This window comes from Oncorhynchus mykiss, chromosome 22 (assembly GCF_057628025.1).
Source record: "Oncorhynchus mykiss isolate SJ-2025 chromosome 22, ASM5762802v1, whole genome shotgun sequence".
NCBI classification, from domain to species: domain Eukaryota; kingdom Metazoa; phylum Chordata; class Actinopteri; order Salmoniformes; family Salmonidae; genus Oncorhynchus; species Oncorhynchus mykiss.
In genome coordinates this window covers 36573816-36594746 of record NC_143043.1, presented here as the reverse complement: position 1 = coordinate 36594746, position 20931 = coordinate 36573816, and the positions used below count along the sequence as shown (strand labels likewise).

General features: G+C 42.9%; 1 protein-coding gene across 16 annotated transcripts in view; it reads left to right on the top strand.

Moving 5' to 3' along the window:
- LOC110501754 (nck-associated protein 1) overlaps nucleotides 1-20931 on the top strand; it is a 70308-nt gene that overhangs the window by 18821 nt on the left and 30556 nt on the right. For 9 of the 16 annotated variants that reach the window (XR_016490622.1, XR_016490624.1, XR_016490623.1 and 6 more), the window contains 4 exons: nucleotides 331-412; nucleotides 784-842; nucleotides 5557-5702; nucleotides 12271-12403. Coding sequence is in view for 9 of the 16 variants with exons in the window: in XM_036959119.2 (XP_036815014.1) it covers nucleotides 331-412; nucleotides 784-842; nucleotides 5557-5702; nucleotides 12271-12403 (420 nt within the window). In the remaining 7 variants the exon portion in view is untranslated. Of the gene's footprint in view, nucleotides 1-330; nucleotides 415-776; nucleotides 843-5556; nucleotides 5703-12270; nucleotides 12404-20931 lie in introns of all 16 variants that reach the window. The other 7 variants (XR_016490620.1, XR_016490618.1, XR_016490619.1 and 4 more) reach the window with 1 other exon arrangement.

The following is a 20931-nucleotide window of genomic DNA, read 5'->3' as shown; positions in this document are numbered from 1 at the left end:
TCCATGGGGCCCAGGTTAAAAGTAGTTTACTATGAAGGGATTAGGATGCCATTTCAGAGGAACTCATTGTCAATGTTCTCCCCTTGGTTTCATAATATCTTAGTATTTATGATCTAGGGTATGACTGATGATCCAGTGTACTGTAGTCTGTTGTATGCAGGTTTCTATTTTGAAGGAAAACAACAGAGCTGACCACTAGATGGAGATCAAGTATTTTTTTATAATTTTTTTTGCTTGGACATGTCTTGCTCTCTGATATGCGGTGTGAATTCCAACTTTAAACAGTGTCTAACTGAGGCCCTGTCCTCTCCTCATTTTCCTCTCCTCTAGAATCTGTCTGTCTGTCCTGAGGATGAGTCCATTATCATGTCCTCCTTCGTCAACACCATGACCTCCCTCGGCGTCAAACAAGGTATTCAACCTAACACGGCCTGCCACTCATATTACAGAAATATCATCAACAATAAACAGTTTCTCATTGAGACTGTTGTTGATAACACAGTTCAATCCATCCTGTTGCTGTACAGTAAATAGTCCAGGTTAGGAAATGTCTACTTGATCATGCTTAATTGTTTTTTATCTAGCCATGTTAGTCTTGAGCACTAAAAGCCATTGTCTGTTGTTTTGGTAATGGCTGAGTGAAGGACAGATGAAAGGAGGGAGGACAGATGGTGAGCAGAGTAGGAGCCCGCGCTGCTCTCCACGTCTCCCCTACTCTGTCCTCCCTCCTTCCTTGTCATGTTGATCCCATATCTGAGTGAATTGTCTCTGTCGGTGTTACAGTGGAAGACGGGGACGTGTTTGATTTCAGGGGCATGAGGCTGGACTGGTTCAGATTGCAGGTAAGAAGCCATCAGGAAAATGAGACCAGCTTTGCGGCTGGAGCTGGGAGGCAGACGTGGGTTCAAATAGTGTTTGAAATCCTTTCACAATACTTTATGTCTGCTCAATTGAGCTTGCTTGGTGCAATGGAACAACTATATAATAGTCTCAAAAGTGTCAAACCCAGCCCATCTGGCACTCCAAGCAGGCTATAGCAAAGGCCTAAAGTATTTTGAAAGATTTTGAATATGATTTGAACCCAGGTCTGGCTGAGAGGCCACTGTATTCTGTGTGTGTGTCGTAATTAGCACTCATAATTAGCCAGTAATGAGAGAGCAGTGTTTAGCATGCTACACTACTCCAGTTACCCTACTCCTGTCTTACTTTCCTATCTGGAAGCCAGTGTGTGTGTTGGTTGGGGGGGGGGGGAATATATAACTGATATAGGACAGTTTAGTATTTTAGAGCGTAATGAATAAGAGGGGGGACCTGTTCCTAGATCCACACTCCTACTCTAAGACACTTTGTGAATACAGGCCCAGTGTACCTGTGTACCTGTGTGAGAAGCCCCACTGCACATTAATTTAACAGACTAGTAATAGATAATATGGCCTGAGATACTGTGAGGAGGACACCGTCAAGACATCTGTTTTCTTTTCTTATTCATGTGCATGATGTACATGTTATTTGAAGTGATGAAAAATAAATGTCCATGTTCTCAGGGAAAATAACTTCTGGATATTGGAAGATAGATTCTGGGCCCCATTCCTTGACCATTTCTTTAAAATGAATTTGGAATGAATTGACAATAAATATTCTTCTTTGAAACAGTGTTTGTTTAAGAATCGTTGCACGTCTGTCCCAAATAAATCGCAACTCACCCCAGAAAAGAGAGATGGCATATTATTTTCAAGTGTGGTTGAGTTGAGCTCTCTCGCTCTCTCGCTTTCTTTCTCTCTCTCAATCACGCTTGACTCCTCAGTACTCTGCTGAGATCAACACAACCATCCCTGCTGTCAGGGACCCACATCACTCCCCCTGACCCGTTGGTCGGCTCGCCGTTTCGCTGCCTTCCGATTCGCCCAGCCCTCAACTCAGATGGATTTTTCAGTGTGCGTCCCAAATGGCGCCCTGTTCACATTACTTTTGACCAGTGCCTTACGCGTTAGGTCTTTAGGCCCTAGTCAAAAGTAGTGCACTACATAGGGAATTGGGTGCATTTGTGACGTACGGTCCCACTCAACTCCCTCTGAGATGTTTGATCTTAGCTCAGGGCCTCGGCAAGAAATTCTTCAACTCGGAAAAGTTTCTCAGTTTAGTCAGCAGGCAAGGGGAAAAGAGAAAAGCTTCCATGCGTGGAATGGGGACTGTTTTCCCAACACAGCTGAACAACTATTTTCTCAAGTCTCATGGTTTTTCTACTGACTGCGCTACACCCTTCACAGCCAGCCTCTTAACACTATGATAGCAAAAACAGAACTGCTCAGATTACAAGAAGCAGGATGTTGGTTTATTCACTGTGTTTTTGCGTTTAGTGTTTGCCAGGGTCAAAGCAAATCCCGAAAGTATTTTAAACATTATGTACAAGAACAGCTATACTGTATCCACAGTATATGCCTATACCTACATATTTAGGTGTCACTGTAATCCCTAAAAATAGATGGTTGTAAATAAGAATGTGTCAGCGAATAATCCTAGTTTATCAAGATGGCCCTGAAAGCTTCATGTTTGGATCAGAACCTAAACCTGTCTCTTCCACAAGCATCAAGAACACTGCTTCTAAAGGTTCTACCACATGTGCTCTCTTCTCCTCCGAGCTGCTTGTCAACCACAACCCACAAGCCATGTGAGCGGTTACAGCACACAGACCTTGTCATAAGCCATATCAATGTTCTTTCTATCTATCAAGTACTTTTCTTAATTTTCTTAAAATGTCTCAGTTTTATTTAGGAAACTCTTGTTGTTTGTCTGGTCCATTAAGTGAACATGTTGGATGAGAAACACAAGCTGCCATTACCACAGTAAGGTCATGTTAGTGATTGTAATCTAAACTGAGTCTTGCGTCGTGTCATGATCTAACTCCAACTAGCAGATGTTGGTTGAGCCACAGTTGGACTGGATTGAGGGAAGAGAAAGCCTAACCCTCTCTCTTTCTTTCTCTCTTTCTCTGTTTTTCTCTTGTCATGTCTCTTCTCCACAGTGCTGTTTTCTAATGTGGTTCTGACAATGGCACCATGAACATCATGCAACAGCACTTTAACGTTTCGAAATAGGCCTTGAATTCCAATCATCTTTAAGCTTTCCCCTTGCCTAATTTTTCAATATATAATCCTTGCTCGGACGTTTTAACAACGGTTGTGTGAGTTTAGCACCTGCTAAATGTCTTTGTGGCTGTGGTACCAGGTTGGCATCGAATGTTCTTTAAGTTGGCAGGCATTTTAGAGATGTTGAGACCCAGTGGAACATGTTCGAGTCAACACTTTCGCTGCATTTTCTCACACTTGTGTAGCTCACGATGACTTCTTTCCAAAAAGTATGCTTTTATTTTTGGATTCTCAGATTGATTCTCTAAGGCCTAGTTGTACCCTGGTAACGCAGATGTTTCACTGCTCTTGTTGTGTTGCCCAAATTACACCCTATTCCCTACATATTGCGCCATAGGGCTCTGGTCAAAAGAAGTGCACTATGTGAGAAGGGTGCCATTTGGGACACAGTTTCAGACCTGTAGCCATTTTCCTTCTGACGATCTCGACGATCAAAGAAAGCATTGTCTTGAACTCTGCAAAGACACCAGAGAGAATCTGTTTTGCATACAGTCTTGGTTTGATACCATATGCTTTGGGAGGAAATTGTGTTATTTGGCTATTGTCAGTATCAGCGGTATCAAGTTAACACGGACGTCTTCCCAGAAATCTTTCCTTAGATGTTAATGATATGGTAACTCATCCAACCACACTTTTCCTTCCAGACTCCCACTGACTTCCAAATTCAAATCGAATCAGCTTTTTCTTTAATTCCTAGGAAATAGGGAGTTTTTGGGAAAGTGGCAAAGGAACGCTACTAACAGGAAAATTATTCTTTAAAAGATTTCAAACTGCATGATACCAAAAATCTGTTGATTTGATATATTTGACAAATAAAATAGATATGAAGCCGCTTCAGCTGTAGGCAACATTGCATACAGTACCAGTCAAAAGTGTGGACACCTACTCATTAAAGGGTTTTTTCTTTCTTTTTACTATTTAATAATAGTGAAGACATCAAAACTATGAAATAACACATATGGAATCATATAGTAACCAAAAAAGTGTTAAACAAATGGAAATTCTTCAAAGTAGCCACTGTTTGCCTTAATGACAGCTTTGCACACTCTTGGCGTTCTCTCAATCCTCTTCATGAGGTAGTCACCTGGAATGCATTTCAATTAACAGGTATGCCTTGTTAATTTGTGGAATTTCTTACCTTAATGCGTTTGAGCCAATCAGTTGTGTTGTGACAAGGTAGGGGTGGTATACAGAAGATAGCCCTATTTGGTAAAATACCAAGTCCATATAATGGCAAGAACAGCTCTGATAAGCAAAGAGAAACAGAATACAGAACATTTCAAGAACTTTGAAAGTTTTTTCAAGTGCAGTCGCAAAAACCATCAAGCACTATTATGAAACTGTCTCTCATGAGGACCTCCACAGGAAAGGAAGACCCAGAGTTACCTCTGCTGCAGAGGATAAGTTCATTAGAGTTAGCTGCACCTCAGATTGCAACCCAAATAAATGCTTCACAGAGTTCAAGTAACAAACCCATCTCAACATCAACTGTTCATAGGAGACTGCGTGAATCAGGCCTTCATGGTCGAATTGCTGCAAAGTAACCACTACTAAAGGACACCAATAAGAAGAAGTGACTTGCTTGGGCCAAGAAACACAAGCAATGGACATTCGACCGGTGGAAATCTGTCCTTTGGTCTGATGAGTACAAAATGTTTGGTTATAACCGCCGTGTCTTTGTGTGATGCAGAGTAGGTGAATTAATGATCTCCGCATGTGTGGTTCCCACCATGAAGCATGGAGGAGGAGGTGTGATGGTGGGGGTGCTTTGCTGGTGACACTTATGCTTTGCTGGTGACACTGGTGACATTTATTTATAATTCAAGGCATATTTAACCAAAATGGCTACCACATCATTCTGCAGTGATACGCCATCCCATCTGGTTTGCGCTTAGTGGGACTATCATTTGTTTTTCAACAGGACAATGACCCAAAACAAAGCTACAGGCTGTGTGAAGGCTATTTGACCAAGAAGGAGAGTGGTGGAGTGCTGCATCAGATGTCCTGGTCTCCACAATCACCCGGCCTCAACCCAATTGAGATGGTTTGGGATGAGTTGGACTGCAGCGTGAAGGAAAAGCAGCCAAAAAGTGATCAGCATATGTGGGAACTCCTTCAAGACTGTTGGGAAAGCATTCCTCATGAAGCTGGTTGAGAGAATGCCAAGTGTGCAAAGCTGTCATGAAAAGGGTGGCTACTTTGAAGAATCTCAAATATAAAATATATTTTGATTTTGTTTAACACTTTTGGTTACTACATGATTCCATATGTTATTTCATAGTTATAATGTCTTCACTATTTTTCTACAATGTAGAAAATAGTAAAAATAAGAACTCTTGAATGAGAAGGTACGTGTTGTGTTTTCCTCTGGTCAGACATACCAATAATGCCTTGTTTATCTCTTGGTCAGGCCTATACTAGCGTGTCAAAGGCTTCTCTGGGCATCGCAGACCACCGTGAGCTAGGCAAGATGATGAATACCATTATATTTCACACCAAGATGGTGGATTCCTTGGTGGAGATGCTGGTGGAGACGTCTGACCTCTCCATATTCTGGTAAGTAAAACCTTGTTTGCGCCAGAACAACCCAAAGGGCAGGTGCATATCTCCTGTTTCCATAGCGTGAGGCAGCTTGATGTAGATTCACACCAAGATTCACACTGGACAAGACGCTAGTTTACAGCAGGGCCTATTCTGGTAGGGATCTACGTTGACATTTACCTCCATGTTCAGTTACACAGCCGTTTAAAACAGTACACCCCCTGGACAAGACGCTAGTTTACAGCAGGGCCTATTCTGGTAGGGATCTACGTTGACATTTACCTCCATGTTCAGTTACACAGCCGTTTAAAACAGTAAAGGTATTAGGTTATGTGGATTCCATCTTCTGGTAGGCGTCTACATTTGGGACTCGGATTCCTATTTAGAAAAACCTACATGTCCCATTTAAAAAAATGTTTTTTTTACCTGGATCTTTTTCAATGGAGGCAGCAACAATCAATACATTACAAAATTTAAACATACAGCATTACAATACAATTCACCAGCATGATCCAGCCTAAAAAAGCATTTACACTCCTGTAACATTCTCCCATCAAAAAACAAGACGAGAAGGCAGTCTTACCTAATATTGTAAATGTCCTGGGGACTTAAGTAGCAACCACCTAGCAAACCGGGTATGGTAACTGCTGGTGGTGAAGGAGACCAGACTACTGAGGTAAAGAGGGAGTTTATCCAAAAGGGCTTTGTAGGTAAACACATACAAATGTAGCTTTCTGCACATATAAAGTGAGGTCCAACCCACCATTTTGGTACAAGGTGCAATGGGTGAGTGACTTGGAATTTGTAATAAAGTGCAATGGATGCATGATAAACAGAGTCCAGTTTCTGTAAGATGGAGGAGGCTGCATGCCTATACAAGTCACCATAATCAATTACAGAGAGAAAAGTGGCCTGAACAACCTTCTTTCTAGCCATAAGCAGGAAGCAAGGCTTACTATTAGAATAAAAACCCAATTTCAGTTTCTTCACAAGATTATCCATATGAACTTTAAAGGAAAACATGTCATCCAACTATATACCTAGGTATTTGTAGGATGCCACTTTTTTTCAATTAATAAGCCACCAGATGTGACAAATTTTAACCTTCTTTGGCTGAGTGCGAGCTCTGGTAAAGTTAATTAATTTAGTTTTTTCTGCGTTCAAGACCAGTTTGAGACCATAAAGGGAGGCCTGCAGTGACTGAAAGCAGTCTGAAGCTCTTCAACAGCCTGAACCAGAGAAGGAGCACATTAATATATGACTATTATCTGCATATAGATACAACTGTGCTGGTTGCATCCCAGTTCACAAATCATAAATAAAAATTGAGAACAATACAGGAGCTAAAATGGCACCCTGGGGCACACCTCTATTAATCTCAAGAATGCTAGCCTTGTGATTGTTGGTATATTCACATTGTTTTCTGTCAGAAGGATAGTTCCTAAACCAATTTACTGCCCCTTTACTGAGAACAATGTTACTGAGTCTAGCTAGCAACAATTCATGGTCAACTGAATCAAATGTCTTTGATAAATCAACAAACAGAGCAGCACAATATTGTTTTTTATCAGGTGCGTTTGTCATTTGTCACTGCCATAGCTGCAGTTGTGGTGCTGTGCCTCGATCTAAAGCCAGACTGAACCCCGCTCAGTATGTTATTTTCAATTAAGACGTTTTTTTAATGAGTTCAATAGGGATTCATAGACTTTGGCCAGGATAGGGAGTTTGGAGATAGGACAATAGTTATTGGCATCTAAGGGATCTCCTCCCTTTAGCAGTGGGAGGACATAAGCTGATTTCCAAATGCTGGGTATGGAATTGGTCAAGAGACTCAAGTTGAAAATGTGAGCCACAGGTTCAGTAATAATACCAGCTGCTATCTTAAACAGGTTATCTGGGCCTGCAGACTTTGTGTCTATTGCCTTTAGTGCTTTATAGACCTCGGCATAAGAAACAGGCTCAAAGTTAATGGTTCACGTGAGGGCCTATATCATAGTTTACTGTAACAGAACTTACATTAGAGACCTGGGCCCCACCATTATCAAAAACTGAACCAGCAGATATGAAGTGCTTGTTAAAAAGCTCTACAATATCATCTTTGTCCTTCACTTCATTAGAATCCATAATTAAATGGTCAGGAAGGCCAGAGGAGACATTAGAACCTGACACTGATTTTGATTAGCTTCCAAAACATGGTAGGGTTGTTAAGGTTCTCTGTGACTGTATTTAGATAGAAATCTGATTTGGACTTCCTGATCGATCCTGTACATTTGTTTCTTAGCACTCTGAAGGAGGCCCAGTCAACAGGAGCATTGAGTAAAATGGCGCCGGAGCAGATGGCAGACGTTTTACGTGACCCCAACCAATTGTTTTTTTGTTTGTTTATCTGCGTTGTTTGAAACTTCTTTTTTTTTTAAATTTGAAACTATTTTTGCACATAATGTTGCCGCTACCGTCTCTTATGACTGAAAATAACTTCTAGACATCAGGACTGCGATTACTCACCACGGACTAGCAGAATCTTTTTTCTCCTTTCACGAGTCTGACGAGCCCAAGGCGGAGGATATATGGCTCCCTCGGGAACAGGCCACGACCTCAGTGATCTGTGTGAAGAGGAGGCGGAGAAAGAGAGGCCGGAGGGAGGGCCGCCTTCTGAGGAGTAGGAGGCGATCGGATAAACCCCCACTCCCCTCAATTCTGCTCGCAAACATGCAATCTTTGGACAAAAAAATTGATGAGTTATTGGGAAGATTAAACTACCAACAGGACATTAAAGACTGTAACATCTTATGCTTCATGGAGTTGTGGCTGAACGACAACAATCTCAACATACAGCTGGCTGATTATACGATGTACCGGCAGGATAGAACAGAGGCGTCTGGTAAGACCAGGGGCGGCGGTCTATGTATTTTTGTAAACAACAGCTGGTGCACGATATCTAAGAAAGTCTCGCGCTATTGCTCGCCTGAGGTAGAGTTTCTCATGATAAGCTGCAGACCACATTACCTACCGAGAGTTTTCATCCATATTCTTTGTAGCTGTTTGCATACCACCACAGTCGTAGGCGGGCACTAAGGTAGCATTGTATGAGCTGTATTCCGCCATAAGCAAACAAGAAAACGCTCACCCAGAGGCGGTGCTCCTAGTATCCGGGGACATTAATGCAGAAAAACATAAATACGTTTTTCCTCATTTCTATCAACATGTTAAATGTGCAACCAGAGGGAAAAGAACTCTGGACCATCTTTACTCCAGACACAAAGATGCACACAAAGCTCTCCCTCGCCCTCCATTTGGCAAATCTGACCATAATTCTATCTTCCAAATTCCTGCTTACAGCAAAAAGTAAAGCAGGAAGCACCAGTAACTAGATCGATTAAAAGTGGTCAGATGAAGCAGATGTTAAGCTACAGGACTGTTTTGCTAGCAAAGATTGGAATATGTTCCAGGATTCCTCCGATGGCATTGAGGAGTACACCACATCTGTCATTGGCTTCATCAATAAGTGCATCGATGAAGTCGTCCCCACAGTGACCGTACGTACATACCCCAACTAGAAACAATGGATTATGGGGACATCCGCACTGAGCTAAAGGCTAGAGCTGTCACTTTCAAGGAGCGGGACTCTAACCCGGAAGCTTATAAGAAATCCCGCTATGCCCTCCGACGAACCATCAAACAGGCAAAGTGTCAATACAGAACTAAGATCGAGTCGTACTACACCGGCTCTGACGCTCGTCGGATGTGACAGGGCCTGCAAACCATTACAGACTACAAAGGGTAGCACAGCCGAGCGCTGCCCAGTGACACGAACCTACCGGATGAGCCAAACTACATCTATGCTCGCTTCGAGGCAAATGACACTGAAACCTGCATGAGGGCACCAGCTGTACCGAAAGACTGTGTGATCGCGCTCTCCGTAGCCGATGTGAGTAAGACCTTTAGACAGGTCAACATTCACAAGGCCGCAAGGCCAGGCGGATTACCAGGACTTGTACTGCGAGCATGCGCTGACCAACTAGCAAGTGTCTTCACTGACATTTTCAACCTCTCCCTGTCGGGATCTGTAATACCAACATGTTTAAAGCAAACGACCACAGTGCCTCTGCCCAAGAACACGAAGGTAACCTGCCTAAATGACTACCGACCCGTAGCACTCACGTCTGTAGCCATGAAGTGCTTTGAAAGGCTGGTCATGGCTCACATCAACACCATCATCCCGGAAACCCTAGACCCACTCCAATTTGCATACCGCCCCAACAGATGATGCAGTCTCTTGCACTCCACACTGCCCTTTCACAGCTGGACAAAAGGAACACCTATGTGAGAATGCTATTCATTGACAACAGCTCAGCGTTCAACACCATAGTGCCCTCAAAGCTCATCACTAAGCTAAGGACTCTGGGACTAAACATCTCCCTCTGCATCTGAATTCTGGACTTCCTGACAGGCCGCCCCCAGGTGGTAGGGGTAGATAACAACACATCCGCCACGCTGATCCTCAACACGGGCCCCTCAGGGGTGCTTGCTCAGTCCCCTCCTGTACTCCATGTTCACTCATGACTGCACGGCCAGGCACGACTCCAACACCATCATTAAATTTGCCGATGACACAACAGTGGTAGGCCTGATCACCGTCAACAACGAGACAGCCTATAGGGAGGTCGTCAGAGAACTGGCAGTGTGGTGCCAGGACAACAACCTCTCCCTCAACGTGATCAAGACAAAGGAGATGATTGTGGACTACAGAAAAAAGAGGACTGAGCACACCCCCATTCTCATCGACAGTCGTAAAGAGGGCACGACAAAGCCTATTCCCCCTCAGGAGACTGAAAAGATTTGACATGGGTCCTCAGATCCTCAAAAGGTTCTACAGCTGCACCATCAAGAGCATCCTGGCTGGTCACATCAATGCCTGGTATGGCAACTGCTCGGCCTCCGACCGCAAGGCACTACAGAGGGTAGTGCGAACCGCCCAGTACATCACTCAGGCCAAGCTTCCTGCCATCCAGGACCTCTATACCAGGCAGTGGCAGATGAAAGCCCTAAAAATGGTCAAAGACTCCAGCCATCCTAGTCATAGACTGTTCTCTCTGCTACCACACGGCAAGTGGTACCAGAGCGCCAAGTCTAGGTCAAAAAGGCTTCTAAACAGCTTCTACCCCCAAGCCATAAGACTCCTGAACATCTAGTCAAATGGCTACCCAGACGATTCACATTGCCCCCCTCCACTCTCCACACCACTGCCACTCTCTGTTGTCATCTATGCATAGTCACTACCTCAACTAACCGGTGCCCCTCTCACATTGACTCTGTACCGACACCCCCCTGTATATATTGTTATTTTTTTCTTTAATTACTTTTTACTTTTCTCTCTTATTGTTCTCCATATTTTTTTTAAATTAACTGTCGTTTAGGGGCTCGTAAAGTAAGCATTTCACTGTAAGGTCTACACCTGTTGTATTCGGCGCATGTGACTAATAAAATTTGATTTGATTTATATGTATATCTTGAGCCCAAGAGACATTTCTGTTTCTAATTAATTCTGCTAAGTTATCAGAAAACCAGGGATGGTCCCTTCCACTGAATCTAAATTTCTTCACAGGGGCATGCTGATCACAAATGGACAAAAATGTAATGTAAAAATATTCCCAGGCAGTGTCAACATTGGGAATCAGATAATGTAAACGCTTGCTTATCAAACTGTCTAAAATGTCTTTAAAATGTAACAGGGTCATTTTTGTATTTCTAACACAAGCTTTGCACAGTGATCACTGACATCATTACAGAATATCCCAGTCCATGTGTATTTGTGAGGGGTATTCGTTAGAAGAATATCCAATAGCGTTGGTTTGTTAGGTGCTCTGGGATTTGATCTTGTAGGTGCATTAATTAATTGTTCAAGATTCAGAGAGTCACACAGTTCTTTTAAAAGAGTCCGATACAGATGTAAGCATGCCCCACTTCAAATCTCCGAAAAAATAATGAATTCAGAGTCCTTTAGAGCCATTGCTGGGCAATTTGATTGAAAAAGTAAAATATGAATAAAAACACATCAAATGTACGTGTAAAAGTAAAAACAGGAAGACGCGACATCAATAGAAATAGATTGGATCAAAGGTGCAGTGAGCAAGTGGGAGGTTTACCTCTGGAGTCTACATTTACATCTACCTCCATATTCAGTTAAAGTCGTTTACAAGGAAAACATAGTAAAAGCTAATAGGCTATATAGCCATCATTCATCCTCTAAAACGCCATGGTAACTGTCTGTTAGAGATTTTGTTATGTTATTTTTCTTTGTGTTCGGTGGAGACGGCACAGCACAGGAGAGGAGAGGGTTTGACAGATTTAAATATGATTGTACCAGATGGATGTTTGAAATTTGCAGCTCATGCTCGTTCTATTCCTCTCCTCCTCTTCTCTCTCTCTCTCTCCCTCTTTCTCGCTCTCTCTCTCTTCCTCGTTCCCTCTCTCTCTTCTTCTTTCTGTCTTCTTTCTCTTCTCCTCTTTTCCTCTCTCCTCTCTCTCTCCCTCTCCTCCTCTTTCCCATTCTCTCTCTCTCTCTCCTTCTCCCTTCTGATAGCTTTTACAGTCGTGCTTTTGAGAAGATGTTCCAGCAGTGTTTGGAGCTGCCATCCCAGTCTCGTCACTCCATCTCCTTCCCTCTGCTCTGTACCCACTTCATGAGCTGCACCCATGAGCTCTGTCCTGAGGAGGTGAGTGTCCCATTGAGATATGATGTTACCACTGTGTCACAAAACATCACAGTAAGCATCACTAAGGTCTGGCGGGTCACTCTGCGATAGTCATTTATTAAAGAAATGTATTTTCAACAACTCATATTCAATTGATCAGGTCGCCCTTGCCAAATATGTTTTTAAGGGTCTTTCCTACTTAAATAAATGAATACATAAAATACATGTAATGGCCCCTGACACGTTTATGTATAATACATGTAATGTAAAGATGAAGGTTTTTGTATGTTCTTTAGATGTCTTTCCAAGAATTGGAATCTTAAGTAAAATATATTGGCGCAGTAGCAGCCTATTCCATTTGGACTCATCTCTCCCATTAGTTTTGTAGCTCTTAGGGGGACTGCTAGTCTCAGAGAAACAGGCCGTTTCACAGGATGTCTCACACAGACTGGAAAAGTCTCCTTCAGCTCCGTCTCAGTGCTGCTAAGGCCCATATGTGCATCCCAAATGACACGCTATTCCCTATTAGTGCACTACTTTTGGCCACAACTTTTGCCTGGTCAAATGTAGCGCACTAATAAGGAATAGTGTGCCATTTTGGACACAGCCTCTGTCTCCTTCCGCAACAGCAGGACGGAGTCATACAGAGAATCAGGAAAGTAACTGCAAATTTTCTGGGGTTGTGGAATGTTGTGTAACGAAGCGTCCAGCGCTGTGGTCCATGTACCCGGATGTGTACTGAGAAGTCGAGGGCTGAAAAGCATGATTTATTAAATCTGTAGTTGAACCATACACTGGTGCAGCTACTAGCTACTCCCAGGGGGATGTGGAAGCCCTCCGCTCACACAGCCTCCACAACAGATTTCTGTTTCCCTCTCTGCTGAAATACGCCAGGGCCATTCATGTTTGTTCCTGCCAAACATGGAGCCCAATATCCATTTAGTTTGGTAAATAAGGCATATTTTCGCTCCTAATTGGTTGACAAACAGTACCAAAAGAAGTGGCACAATGGACGTTCTCATGTGGCCGAGCAGAGTGGTCAAAGGAGGGCCTTTTGCTTAGGAGCTGTCTGAGTGCACTTAGAGAAATAAAATAGATTTATTGAGCCATAGGCTTGGATTTCACAAAACTCCCTCTCTCAGCGTGTTTTCAAAATGTTCCTCTTCCTATGTCCACTCTTCATAGCTTTGGGCAGCTGCAAACTTTATTTATGTTGGAAAAGCATTCAATGTTTCCAAGAATATTTCCATCTTGCACGGAACATTTTACAGTGGTTTGTATTAACAGTAAAAGGTCTGTTTCCCAAATGGCACCCTATCCTATTTTTGACCAGGGCTTATCAGAGGACTCGAGTCACAAATTTGATGACTTGAGACTCGGCTTGATAGAAAATAAAATATCTTGAGACATGACTTGGACTTCGAGCCGCAAGACTCGGGACTCGACTTTGACTTGAGACTGATTACTTAAAATGATCTGGGCAGGTTTTGTTACGCCTTGTCACTCATTTTGTGGCACAGAGTCTCCGTGGATTGCTCTACACGCAGCCAGAGACAGTATCGCAATTGCAAAAAAACTGATTGGCTAGTGAAACGCACACTTTCTGCCCTCTGATTGAACCAGCAAACAGTCAATCAACACAGGTCGGCTGAGCTAGCACAGTGAGAAGGTTTTGGGGGATTGAGTGCGAAACTGAATGGGAAAAAATATATATTTTCCATACATATTTTAATTGGCTACATACGTACTGTTTGTATTTAATATTTATATTTTTGATTATTCGATCTAGTCACCTAACGGTAGCCTACGGCATTGGACCAAATTCTTGTTTCAAAAACTTCTAATCTGTGCTTCAGAACCAAAAAGTTGTGCTTCTTAACTGTTGACCAGTCACCAACATTGGCGCGCAAAGGCAGACACACATATTCAGATTAGTGACCAGAAAGCACTTGTTTGATATTCTCCAGTTCTGCCTGGCAAAAAGAGAGTAGCATACCTACATTAATATTATCCATATAAATCTGCTACGGACGCATCTTTGCCACAACAAGCTGGTGATTTCATTGATCATTTTCAAATTTCAGAAAGGCCTAGTTTGGGTGGTTTATAATTGTATACCTCAGTTCTGGCTATATGTCTAAAGATCGCTGTAACATCACACTACCTTCAGTAGTTACAGGATGAAGATGTTACATTCTGGAGAATGAATGACGATGTTTGAGAGTAAGAAAAAGACTACAGACAGATCATTCCACCTCCGTTGCATACTGTTATGATCCTGCTTGCTCTGACCTCAGGAGAAGTGACAGTGACATAACAGCCCTAGTTGATATTGACTGCTAACATGAATGACTTTCAGTTCCAAATGTAAAACGCAGTTTATTTCTGTATCTTGTGTTTTGAAAATGCATCACCGTTTATGGCTGTAATGACAGGCTACATTTGCAGAGTGATTGTGTGCGCGCGTGCACGAGGGGTCACTTGCTTTGAACCAATCCTTTTTGGGCTTCGCAGGTCAAAATGTTTGAAAACTGCTGAGTGAACAGATTGCTGATTTGCTGTACAGCTTTTTGTAGGGAGAGATGATTGACATAAATTAATATCAAATCATAAATTAATATCAGATAAAATGGTCTCATGCCTATTTAAATAAAGGTAAAATAAAATATGCGGCTCTGAAAATCAAGTGATTTGGTCATCAAGAATATGAACTGTTTGCGTTGCAAGCTCACCAGCAATGGGGTATCAAGCAACACTTACTAACAGAGGCCTACTGGTATTTTGCTATGTGAAAATGTACTTGTGAAGCTTGTGTTTGGAATTGGTTGTTAATGTATTATTACATAATCAATGTGTTGTAGACTAAATAAAGGGCTGTCTAGTAGCCTCCATAAATAGACAGATTTTTTTGTTGAACAAGTCGTTGCCTGTATACATTTTTTTACTTGACTTGAAAAAACGTGTGACTTGACTCAACTTGACTTGCTCTTAGAATGTACGACCTGGACTTGACTCCAGACTCGACTCCAGACTTGGACCTTGTGACTCAAATAATAGTGACTTGGTCCCCACCTCTGGGCCTCATACATCTCAAATGGCACCCTATTCCCTACATAGTTCCCTGGCCAAAAGTAGTGCACTACATAAGGAATAGGATGCCATTTGGGACGAGGTCACAGAACTTCAGCGAAAGGCATCTGATTAGATTTTTTTGTTTTATTCTTTTGGCAGCTAAACGTCATTTTACATCCAATTGTATTTATTTTGAAAAATCCTCAGCATTTTAACCTTTTTAGGCCATAGTCATTTCAACAAAAATGAAAATGCAACAATTATTAGAAAGAAAGCTATTCCATGTGAAATCTTCTCAGAAAATGTTGAGTGACTAGATAATAATTGAAGTATGTTGTGTAAGGAGCACACACACACACAGTATTAATATAGAGTCTGCCGGTTAGCAATGGCCTGAGGGAGAAATTAGACCTGTCACTCACAGCTTTAAATTTCAACCTTTGTTCATGTCTTCCATGCCTGGGGGAACAAATAACTCCCCCACCCTCTATGGCTTTCAAAAAGCCCAAACTGAATGGTTTAAAGAGCAAACTGCCATGGGATTCATTTAAGATATTCTTTGAAGAGGTAGAGTTTCAGATGTTTTTGGAAGATGGGCAGGGAATCGGCTGTTCTAGCTTCAGGGGGAAGATGGTTCCACCATTGGCAGGGTTTTTTCTGCATTAAAAAAAAGTATTGGGCGGACCGCCTAAGCGCTTTTTCTGCCGCCTATGTCCAACAGTAAATGTAGTCTCGCTCAACACTCCCACTTTTCCCACTGCATCTCATATATAGGTTCTGTAGCCAAAGTAGACAAGTAGAAAATAGCCCTTAGGTGTCCGTTCAAAAGACATGACCCATAATACTGGCACTACTTTTTTTTCTTTCTATCATGCATTGGCGGTCTTATATTCATAAAGCATATCTCGGCTGTTTTAAAACTTAGCTACTTGCGGACCGGACTGTTAACCATTGGTTTAGGCTACACCTCATTAGCTAGCTATAGCTAACAACCTGGGGGCGCGTTCAGAAGGACGCAACGTTTAGAACGTTCAGATGTAGAACAAACCTGCCTCTCTGACATGTTGAGTAAGGAATAACGTTGGCTCTATTCATGGTATTTCTATCTTCAACATTCGAGAACATCTTTCAACTGAACGTAGCCTATATGCAAACATTTGGTGGAAAATAAAAGAAAGGAAAAGGGAGAGCAAACAATTGATTGACTAAATTCCTCTCGCCACTACACTATATCTGACTGGGTAAATATCTTTATTTTGAGTTCATGTGGACCCAGAGACTCAGACTTCAGCACTTGGACCAGGACTTGAGCATGGGGACTCAAGACTTTTACTTTAGTGACTCAACTACATCATTGGATGAAACCGTCATTAGCTCCCGTTATACTTTTAGGCATCAATGTGGCTGCGGCGTCTGTGAAATGATGATAACAATGTCAATGACGGGATGAATGATGGAGGTGCAACCCATACTACTTTACACCACCATCTGGTGATTGTGCCTGCCTCTCTGTCTCTCCTCTGTCCCTCTGTCTGTGCTTGCGAATGTGTCTGTTTGTTTTGTATGTAATGTGTAATATCAATGTAGGCTGAAATAGGCATTTACATGGCCAGATAATTCTCATATATTCTAATACAGTGCCATGAAAAGTATTTGCCCTCTTTCTGATTTTCTCTGTTTTTGATACCGAATGTTATCAGATCTTCAACCAACGGTCAAGCATGGTGGTGGTAGTGTGATGGTTTGTGGATGCTTTGCTGCCTCCGGACCTGGACAACTTGCCTTAATAGAAGGAAACATGAATTCTGCTCTGTATCAGAGAATTCTACAGGAGAATGTCAGGCCATCCGTCTGAGTTGAAGCTGAGGCGCAGCTGGGTCATGCAGCAAGACAATGATCTAAAACACACAGTCAAGTCTACATGAATATGGTTAAAAAAGCAACACATTTGAAGTTTTGGAATGGCCTAGTCCAGACCTAATCCCAATTGAGATGTTGTGGCTGGACTTGAAACAAGCACTTCATGCTTGAAAACTCACAAATGTCACTGAGTTAAAGCAAGAGTGGGCCAAAATTCCTCCACAGCGATGTGAGAGACTGATCAACAACTACAGGAAGCATTTGGTATCATTCATTGCAGCTAAAGGTGCCACAACCAGTTATTGAGTGTAAGCGGGCAATTACTTTTTCACACAGGGGAATTGGGTGTTGCACAACTTTTTTAAATAAATAAAATAACTCTCTTTTTTTTGTTATATCTAAACTCTGTTTCCCTTTATCTAATATTAGGTTTTGGTTGATCTGTTAATGTTCAATATCAAAAATAGAGAAAATCAGAAAGGGGCAAATACTTTTTCACAGCGCTGTATATGTTTATCATATTTCTGCTGTTGCGAAGAGAATATGATGTTATGCAGAAAAATATGTTGGTAGGACAAGGCTATGGTGTACTGTGTGTTTGTGGACATGGAAGTCGGTGATTTTGTTTACTATAGGTTGATGAGACAATACAAATATGATGTGACTAAAATGAAAGGGCATTTAGTTGACTAAGATTGCCTGCTGCTTTTGTCCTTTTGACAATAACTACACTGTCACATTGTTTTCATTTAAATAATGATTAAGACTTAATTATATTTTTGTCAAAATGACTAAGTCTCGGCTAAATCCAAAATGAACACTGGACTGAGCTGACCCGTAGGGGTGGGACGTCCAAGAGACCAGAGGTGGCAGAACAGAGTGCTTGGGTTGGGGTGTAGGGTTTCAGTTCAGCATAGCCTGAAGATAGGGAGGGTCGGTTACCCTTGCTGCTCCGTAGGCAAGCACCATGGTCCTGTAGTGGATGTGAGCCTCGACTGGAAGCCAGTGGTGTGTGTGTGGAGTATCGGGGTGACATTGGAGAACTTGGGAAGGTTGAACACTAAGTGGGCTGCTGCATTGTGGATAAGTTGCAGGGGTTTGGTGGCACAAGCAGGGAGCCCAGCCAACAGAGAGTTGCAGTAGTCTAGACTGGAGATGACCAGAGCCTGGATTAGGATCTTTGCAGCTTCCTGTGTGAGGAAGGGTCGTACTCTATTATTATAATCAACTGAGTATACAAAACATTAGGAACATCTGCTGTTTCCATGACATTGGCTGACCATGTGAATCTAGGTGAAAGCTATGATCCCTTATTGATGGCACTTGTTAAATCCACTTCAATAAGTGTAGATGAAGGAGAGGAGACCGGTTAAAGAAGGATTTTTAAGCATTGAGACATGGATTGTGTATGTGTACCATTTGAGGGTGAATGGGCAAGACAAAATATTTAAGTGCCTTTTTGAATGGTGTATGGTAATTGGGGCCAGGTGCACCGGTTTGTGTCAAGAACTGCAACGCTGCTGGGTTTTTCACGCTCAACATGATTCACCACCCAAAGGACATCCAGCCAACTTGACACAACTGTGGGAAGCTTTGGAGTCAACATGGGCCAGCATGCCTGTGGAACGCTTTCGACACCTAATAGAGTCCATGTCCCGACGATTTGTGGCTGTCCTGAAGGAAAAAGTGGGTGCCACTCAATATAAGGAAGGTGTTCTTAATGTTTTGTACACTCAGTGTAATATATGCCATTTAGCAGACTTTTATCCAAAGCGACTTAGTCATGCATGCATTTTTATGTATGGGTGGTCCCGGGAATCAAACCCACTATCTTGGCATTGCAAGCGCCATGCTCTACTAACTGAGAAACAGGGGACCTCTATGGATGTTGTAGACTAGAGCATGAACCTGCAGGAGCGAGTCACTGCTTTGATGTTTGCAGAGAATGACAGGGTGTTGTCGATGGTCATGCCAAGGTTCTTTGCACTCTGGGAGGGGGACACAGTTGTCCACCGTGATGGAGAGGTCTTAGAGCGTGCAGGTCTTATCTGGGAGGAAGAGCCGCTCCGTCTTCTCGATTGGATTGAGCTTCAGGTGATGGGCCGACATCCAAGCTGAGATGTATCTCTGCGTGCCGGGCAGACATGTTGCCAACTAGGAGTGTCATCCGCATAGCATTGATAGGAGAGATCATGTGAGGATTTGATGGAGCCGAGTGACTTTGTGTTGACAAAAGAGAAGAGGACCTAGAACTGAGCCACTGGGACACCAGTATTGAGAGCATGTGATGCAGACTCCTCTCCATGTCACCTGGTATGAGCAACCTGCCTGGTAGGACTCAATGCAAAAGTGTGCAGAGCCTGAAACACCCAGCCTTGAGAGTGGAGAGGACAATCTGATGGTTGGCAGTGATGAAGGCAGTGGATATATATCTAGGAGGATGAGAATAGAGGAGAGAGGGTTAGCTTTGGCAGAGCGGAGAGCGTCCGTGACACAGAGGAGAGAGTTCTCAGTTGAGTGAGCCGTCTTGGTTAGGGTCAAGAAGATCGTTCTGAGAGAGATAACGAGAGAGTTGGTCATAGAAAGTGTGGTGGAAATTCAACACCAGGGACACCTAAAGTCGAGCTTAAATGAATCACTCTTTTATGAGCAAGCTTACAACAGGTTACAAAAAACTCTGCACACCGTGCAGGTCTATCAGAAGCTCCCTTGGGGCAGTCCCTTATATACAGCTATACTGTACACAGACAAGTTATATTTGCATGATTTAGCATGATTAATGAATCATTACCGGTGGTTCGCACGTTACTGACCAATACCTCATGAGGATTTCTCTCTCCAAGTTGAGACCTTGAAACTGAGATACTTTGGTTGTTCCCATAGCAACATTCTGGGAGTCTTGCCAAGTTGCATATCAGTGATAGTGAGGATTCCTCCATACACAGTCAGTCAATCAGTCACCTGCATGAACCTATCTAATTGGTTATTAGAAAAGTAGCATTGATTTGGGGAAAGGGGGATACCTAGTCAGTTGTACAACTGAATGCATTCAAATGAAATATGTCTTCCGCATTTAACCCAACCCCTCTGAAACAGAGAGGTGCGGGGGGGCTGCCATAATCGACATGCACGTCTTCGGCACCCAGGGAACAGTGGGTTAACTGCCTTGCTCAGGGGCAGAACGGCAGATTTTTACCTTGTCAGCTCGGGGATTCGATCCAGCAGCCTTTCAGTTACTGGCCCAACGCTCTAAGCACTGATTTGATACACAAACATAACATTTCACTCACAAAAGCACGCTCAGGGTTTTGGAAAGAGCGGAAAGAAGGGGTACTGGTCTATAGCTTTTGACATTAGAGGGGTCAAGAGTTGGTTTCTTGAGGAGGGGAGCAACATTGGCCATCTTGATGAGGAATGGGAGAAGGTCTCCAGAGATGGTCTGGAGAAGGGCATGGGGTCGAGCGAGCAGGTTGTCAGGCGGCTGGACATCACTAGTTGCAGGATTTAATACGGAGAGAGAGGGGAGAAGGAGGTCAGGGTGTAAGGTAGTTCTGTAATAGTGGGACCAGTGGACTCCGTAGGCTGAGTGAATGAGGAGTGGATATTGTCAACCTTCT